Here is a 7916-nt window from a genome sequence, read left to right as displayed (position 1 = left end):
ATATTCAATGAATTAAAAAAAGCGTCTTACCTCAGAAGCAGCTTCAATGGTAGAAAGAAAACTCAGAAGCCTCTTCAATGGAGAATTCGTGAGTACGCTTCAATGGAGGCGAGACGGTGAATAGGTGGCGAGCCAATCAAAAGGGGAAATTCCTAATTTCTAACTTTGATACTCACTTCTTGCATACTCAATTATCAAATTCCAGCAATTTTGAATCAATGGCTGCACGGCTGCACCTCTGATTTTTTTTTTTTTTTTTTTTTTTTTTACAAATACCTCTGATTTTCTAAATTGACTCGTAGAATCATACAAGATGGCTCTGGGTCGTCCCTCATGACAAGCCCATGTGCTTTAAAGATAGTTAGGCCCAGGCCATGGCTCGGCCACGAGTTTTTAAAAGTTTGGCCCGGTCGCACAGCCTAGGGCCCTAGGCCCACGTGCCATCGAGCCGAACTTATATAATGCCTAGGTTAGGGTGTAAAAAATGTACCTGACCCGAAAATATCCTTGAAATCGAATTGTTTTCGAACTAGTTGGTTTCAAAAAAAATTCATCTAAATTCGATCTGGAATCAACCCGAATTTAACTCGAAATCGATGGTACCCAGTAATTTACGATCCAAATTCAACTCGGTACCGACTAATTGTTTATCGAATGCGTAAAAAACCCTATAATTCAAGACTTGGATTCGATTTAACCCGGACGAAATCTACTCGAAACCATATATACCCGAGAAATACCTCATTTTACCTGACCCTTATTCAACCCGATCCAAAACTACCCACGACCCCATTGAACTCGACCCAAAACTTATTAGAAAATTTGTATCGACTTGTTGATTATAACGGAGAGCAACGAGAGAGATTTTAAATATAAAGTATAGTTAATGGGGGTTATATTTAATTGTTAATACAAGAGGGAAATTCTAAAACACTTGTTATATAGGGTTGACAGGATTAAAAGATAATTTATATACTTGTATAGAAAATAGCTTAATAATGAGTTTTTTTTTTTACACTGATAATGAGTTTAAAATTACATAATTGATTCAAACTGAGCTCTAATCAAAACTGAATTGATTTGAACCAAATCTGAAACCCAATACTAAGTCTAATAAATCCATTTTTACCCAAATAAACCCAATTAAATCCGTCTTTAAACTCACCTAAACTCGACATGACTTGACTTAAATTTGACTTGATCCAAATTTGATTTGTATCTGACCATACTTGGACTCACTTTTGACTCAAATATAATTAAGTTTGACCCGACTTGATTTGGTTTGTTAGGATAAAATTACCTGTCATTACCTGATCTAAACCCCCCGACCCATCATGGGACAATCCAAACTCCATCTGAGTACCCTATTTAAGATAGACAAAGTGAGTAATATGAAGTAAATAAAAACCCATCCTACACGTTCACAATTTAGTAATAAAATTCAATGAGCGCTCATGTGGCACACATTAGGTGAGTCTAATGTGTGTTCAATTCTTGTCATGTTGTGTTACTTGTGTACGTGCCTGATTGAACCTATTGACTTTCTAATAGAAATTAGGAAAATTTGATAATTACCACCATCTATTGTTGTCAAAATTGAAAATACCACCTCAAGTTTTATTTATTTTTTTTTTTTTTTGAATTTTACCACCTAGTTTTTTCCAAAAGTTTTGAAAATCCCACCACTTTGTGAGATGACGTCATTGTGGGACCCACAGTTTCGTTTTCCCTCTCTTTCCCACGATTTCCCCTATTCTTCCACTTCTTTCTTTCAATTTCATCTCTCAAATTTGATTTCAATTACACAAATTTCGCAAATTAGGTTAAAATTTCTACAATCTAACCTACAACGAACTGAATTAATTAGTTTAATTAGGGTTTAGGTAATTAATTTGGGGGTTTTGCTAAATTCGACAAATTAGGGTAATCAATTTGGGAGTTTTGCTAAATTCGACAAATCAGGATAATCAATTTGGGGATTTTGCTAAATTCGACAAATTAGGGGTTTATTCGTGGTAATTACTTGTTTAATTGTCCACTTATTCTTTCAATTTTAACTTCATAAACCCTAATTTGTCCAATTTAGCAAAACCCCCAAATTAATTACCCAAACCCTAATTAATCTAATCAATTCACTTCGTTTTAGGTTAGATTGTAGAAATTATAACCTAATTTGCGAAATTTGTGTAATTGAAATCAAACTTGAGAGATGTGAAAGAAGGGAGTAAAATAATAGGGGAAATCGTGGGAAAGAGAGGAAAAACGAACTTGTGGGTCCCACAATGACATCATCTTACAAAGTGGTGGGATTTTCAAAACTTTTGGAAAAAACTAGGTGGTAAAATTTTTTTTAAAAAAAAACTTAAGGTGATATTTTCAATTTTGGCAACAATAGATGGTGATAATTATCAAAATTTCCTAAAAATTATGTTAACACTATCATTAGAAGTTTCAACTACTATACTTCATAGACTATAGAAGTTGTAGAACTTCCCTTATTTTCCCGCAAATGATATTTACGTCATAGCATGATAACATGCCATATTGTCAACTATACAATGTTATTAGCAAATTAAGGACTTGATTCATACAAAAATCCAAAGCCTAAATATGCTTTTAAAACATACAACTGTTAGCTCTTCTGGGGTTAAAAAGGAAACATCCCAAATCACTTCAGAACAGGTTAACAGCAAATCACCACTCATACAACATATAAAATCATCCAAGAAAAGCCATAATAGATACTAAATACATTATTCCAAAGTGAAACTACAATTTCGACTTTGGATCACCAGCCACAAAAGATGTAGACAATACAACCATTCCCCCAACTGAAGACATGGATCTATTAAAAAGCGGAGTAAGCACAACAAGATTTACCGCCAAGCTTCAATTCTCTCATTCCTTGGTTTCACACTGCTAACAAGGATGGATCCCTTAGTTTTCTCTGCCGACTTAGAGGCAATCTGAACAACCAGTTTTTCGTTACTCTTTCTAGGTCCCTTTTTAGTTGTAGAAGTCTGTCCATTTTTACTATTCTTCTGCTTGTTAGATGGCTTGGGTTTGGTGTCTGCAGGTGTTGATTCTTCTTCTCTGTGATTGCTAACTGAGGACTGATTTTCTCCAGGAATGACATTAATGTTCTCAGCCGAGGTGGCTGGTTGACCGGCTGCAGCACGGTTCATGGCTTCAGAAGTACGGTTTTCTACAACTTCTGGCTCACTTTCAGTATTCTCCTCATGAATGGTTTGCAAGGGAGTGTGACAACCATTGTCACCTGAAGGATCCCTGCTGTAAGAATCAAGAGCAGAATCTAAAACCGAATCCTCTCTTTCTTTTAGAGTCCTTTCAATGAGTGTCTTAAGGAAATTCATCACTTGGACTGCATGCATCAATGCTGTTAAAGGGTCTGCCATCTGCAATTTATGACAACAGCATTGTAAATCGAATTGTCAAAGAATAAAAAGAAAGAAAATCATACTAGAACCAAAGTGACTCGAGATGGTATAAAACTGGAGACAGCCTAAACTTTTTAGCTCATAGACACACTAATTAGGTCCAGACAGAATAGAGAAGCAAAAACTCAAAGTACAGCATGAATAAACAGAAACTATAATTAACCTTCAGAAATAAACTTTCACTATTCCCACCTAAAATCATTATATGTGATCACTGATCAACACTTATGTTTTAATTGCATGGCTTTAGAACTTTTTTTTACTTACATGAGTCATGTTTGGAGCAAACACCATAGCAACATTGCGTGCATTCATTTTGTTCATATACTCAAACTGTGCAACATCAGCCATCAGATTGACAGCCCAATCCAGAAGAGCAGCTTCTGTTGGGGGAAGAAGCCTTGCAAGCTGAAAGCACTCCTCTTCTGTCTGCGATTCCATGACTTGCTCCGGGGAAAGACAGTCTAAAACACCAGTTGGAAGTTCTCTGAACCAAGCCTAAAAAAAAGCACAAACAATCTGATTATTCACCATTTTTATTCCATGCCATAAATGTGAAGAAGCTATAGCTGATAATATTTCAAGCATTACCTTAATTAGACCTGCCAGGCAATGAACATCGACATCATCAGGAATTAGTCCTCGGTTTAGTTGATCTCTGACAATATCTTCTTGCCCATTATCAGGATTAATTCTGAAAATTCCTTCGGCCTAAGAATTAACATATTAATTTTAATCAATTGCAAGCCAAGGGAAAAAAAAAATAAAAAAAATAAAATAAATAAAAATAAATAAATAAATCGTTAAGGTGATGTTTAGTACTAAATGGTAAAGAGAAGAAAGAAAATGCTTACTTCGAGACCTCCTAAAGCATACAACCGATGTTGCATCAGCAAGAGTATTGTAGGCACACTGTTTCCTCTGGTGTCAAAGGACAGTTGCATGGAATTGGTCGAGACTCCAAAAACTGTGGTACTATAATGAAAAGCACAACAACCAAATGAATTTGCAAGCTTAGTTCCATAACAGTCATAATAAACAGATCGAAAAATCATGATTCATTTCAAAACATTCCACATAGAGATGAGAACCAAAAAGGCCTTATAAAAGTTCATATATTACTATGCTCTTAGCTAAATTGATCAAACATTATGCAAAAACCAGCCTTATTTTCCATGTTTTATCAGCAATCAAACTATGCAAATCTTGAATTCTGAGACCCGATACCAAGTTACCAACAACTAATTGCGAGATCAACATCAAAGTATTGTTCTTGGGGTCTATCTTTTTTAACTACTGATTCAAAATTTCAAATTACTATTCAAAACATATTGTAAGAAAATATATTGGCCCACAAAAAAAAATTACTTCTGCCCCAACAAATCTACTTGGAGGTCCCTAGATTGAGACTATGATGAACCACCTTTACCTCTTTATTATCTCCTACATACAACTTTATGGATTGAAGATGGTCCCATTTTTCAAGACTATGTCTCTTTTACCAGCAATTAAAAATACAGTAACTCAAATTATGGTCTAAAACATGGTGATTAATAGTTAACAAAAGCCGGAAAAGGGGGAAGGGATTTGTAGAATTATACATTTATATGGTATATCAATAGCTAGATTGTAATAATTCATACACATTTGTCGGATCGACAAAGAGAAATCTTATACAACGGTTGTACCACATATATTTCCATGTTGGATTAGGTCTACACGAGTTATGGTGAACACAACCTTAGCATAATAATGAAATTAACTTCGTGTTGTTTTAGAATTTATATATCAAACTTAAATTTCAAATTCAAAACTGAGAAAAGGAGAAATTTTTTGAAAAGTGCTTAAAACCTCTAAATAATTCACTCACTTCTTAAAACAAATGAAAATAAAAGACATTGTTTACCATGAAGAAAGTAATTCACTTTAATGTAATTTTCAAAAAAAAAAAAAACAGTCAAATATCAATTCAATTCAAACAACAAAACAGATACAAAGAACATAACATAATCAATCAAAGAATAGCATTTAAAAAAAAACACATACATCCGCCCAAATATAGTTGTCACATTGCGAACAAAGAGATATAGTAGTCACATTGTGAATTCAAATTATACAATCAACACGACTATTAATTCCGAACAAAGAGAGTATACGTCGTAATTACCTAGCACTAGGAGCTCTTCTAGGGACTTCAGGCTCAAATTCAACAGGAAGACCAAGAAAGCCATTGAATCGATCAAATGTGACATGAGCAACATGCCTCACATTAGTAGGCAAACCAATTTCCATCCCACCAAAAGAAGTATTCGAACCCGAATTCGAAGTTGAAAACCCTGATTTAATATCACAAGAAGAACACCCAAATACAGATCTCCTAAATGCAGTGAAAAACAATCCAACAAATTTCAACTGAAATTCTCTATCTTCTTCTTCAACTTCTCTCCTCCTTTTTCTCTCTCCTCCACCCAACTCTTCTTCTTCAGAACAAGTATTACTAGTATTGATAATACTATTATTATTACTACTATTACTATTACTATTACGACTATATTGTTGGTACAAACCATCATTTCTAGTGGGGCTACTTTGAATTGAACTTATACTTGAAGATTGCACTACTTCTATACTCATTTTTTAAAAATTAATTAATACCCACTAATTTTTCTTCAATTAAAATCAATACCCACAATTTATTTTAAGGAAAAATCCTACCTTTTTAGGAAATTGAGTAAAAACAAAGAAAGAAATGTTGTGGGTATTTCTTTTTTTTAATAAATTTTGGGGGAAATTTAAAAAATTTGATGAAGAAGTGGAGTTAGATTGAAGAAAGGGATATGGTTATGGAAGGTGGGACTAAAGCATCATCAATAATTTTTTAAAATATTAAAAAAAATTCCCAGAAATTACAATTGCTGGTAAATTGATTGAGCCTGAAAGAAGCAAAGGAGGGATTTTGCAGTTTATGATTGGTGAAGAAAGATGGAAGAGAGAGAAAATGAGGAATTTAGAATGCAAGAAAGAAACAGAGAGAGGAGAGAGAAGTTTGTTTGTGTGTGCTTCAGCGGGAAGACACAAACTTGGAATAGGTGAGAAAGAGTAATAATCAATAATCATGAGTTATGAGTAGCACTGTCAAAACGGTTTGACAGTTCGGTTTCGGTTCGGTTTGAAATCGGTTCGGTTTGAAATCGGTTTAAATGTCTAACGGGTCGGTTTCGGTTCGGTTTAAATAATTATCGGTTCGGTTCGGTTTCGGTTTATTCTTGAACGGTTTAAATTCGGTTCGGGTTCTAAACGGTTCGGTTTGTAAACGGTTCGGTGCAAACGGGTTGCGGTTTGTTAACGGTTCGGTGTAAACGGTCTTTAACCCGGTTTAAATTCGGTTCGGGTTGTAAACGGTCCGGGTAGTAAACGGTTCGGTGCAGACGGGTTGCGGTATGTTAACGGTTTGGTGTAAACGGTTTTTAACCCGGTTTAAATTTGGTTCGGGTTGTAAATGGTCCGGGATGTAAACTGTCCGGGTTGTAAACGGTTCGATGCAGACGGGTTGCGGTTTGTTAACGGTTTGGTGTAAACGGTTTTTAACTCGGTTTAAATTCGGTTCGGGTTGTAAACGGTACGGGTTGTAAATAGTCCCGGTAGTAAACGGTTTGGTGCAAACGGGTTGCGGTTTATTAATGGTTCGGTGTAAATGGTGATTATACCGGTTCAAACAGTTTCAGGTTGGAAACGGTTCGGTTCTTTTTTGGTGTAGTTTTATTTTAGTTCGGTTATAACTGGTTCGGTTCGTTCACGGGTTTGGTTCTTCTATGATTTAACATTATTTAGATCGGTTTTATTTCAGATTTACTAAATTACGGTTCGAGTCTAGATCTGTTTTTGATTTCAAAAAATTTTGTACTACTTTCTAACTTTTTGCTAGTTAACAAGTTTTATATCAAGCCGAGACTTCATCACTTCATATTGAGGCATCATATTATATGCAAATTCTCATTATTTTTATAAATACATATCATGTTATGATTCAAGTTTAGCCATACTGATCTTACTAGTTTATTACGAAGTAGATTATAAAAGTTTAGTGCATTAATGTATTATTGTTTTACTATCAGATTATTATCTGCTTCTGATTTGATCATTTAGTTAACAGTGTCATAATCATGATTTGATGAGTTGTTGTAACATCGAAATTTGCAATTTGGTATTCGATTCTTAATTAGTCAACAAGACTGATAATTAAGGCTCGTTTATCATTATATATTTGCATAAAGTTATATATGAAGATATTACAAAGTAGTTTGATTTATACAATATAATGAAAGAACACATTAATGAAGAAGAAGGTAATATTGATTCTATATCCTTTACTGGTTTACCCCTAAGGCTTAAGTCACTAATTAGTAATTAGTAATTATTTAATTAGACTAACAAGTTAATAAGAAAGACTAACTTTTA

At 34.3% G+C, this 7916-nt stretch overlaps 1 protein-coding gene across 1 annotated transcript; it reads right to left on the bottom strand.

The window, feature by feature from the left end:
* Window positions 1-2481: 2481 nt before the first annotated feature.
* LOC110730994 (rho GTPase-activating protein 5-like) lies at window positions 2482-6546 on the bottom strand. Its single transcript, XM_021910845.1, has 5 exons — window positions 5626-6546; window positions 4313-4433; window positions 4050-4169; window positions 3726-3956; window positions 2482-3416 (listed from the first exon to the last, which is right to left on the bottom strand). The coding sequence occupies exons 1-5, from the start codon at window positions 6090-6092 to the stop codon at window positions 2877-2879; spliced, it is 1479 nt and encodes a 492-aa protein (XP_021766537.1). The 5' UTR covers window positions 6093-6546; the 3' UTR covers window positions 2482-2876.
* Between the last annotated feature and the right edge of the window lie 1370 nt (window positions 6547-7916).

Source organism: Chenopodium quinoa, unplaced genomic scaffold, assembly GCF_001683475.1.
Source record: "Chenopodium quinoa cultivar QQ74 unplaced genomic scaffold, ASM168347v1, whole genome shotgun sequence".
Taxonomy (NCBI): Eukaryota; Viridiplantae; Streptophyta; class Magnoliopsida; order Caryophyllales; family Amaranthaceae; genus Chenopodium; species Chenopodium quinoa.
The sequence above is the reverse complement of the archived record's forward strand: the minus strand, read 5'-3'. Positions and strand labels throughout refer to the sequence as shown.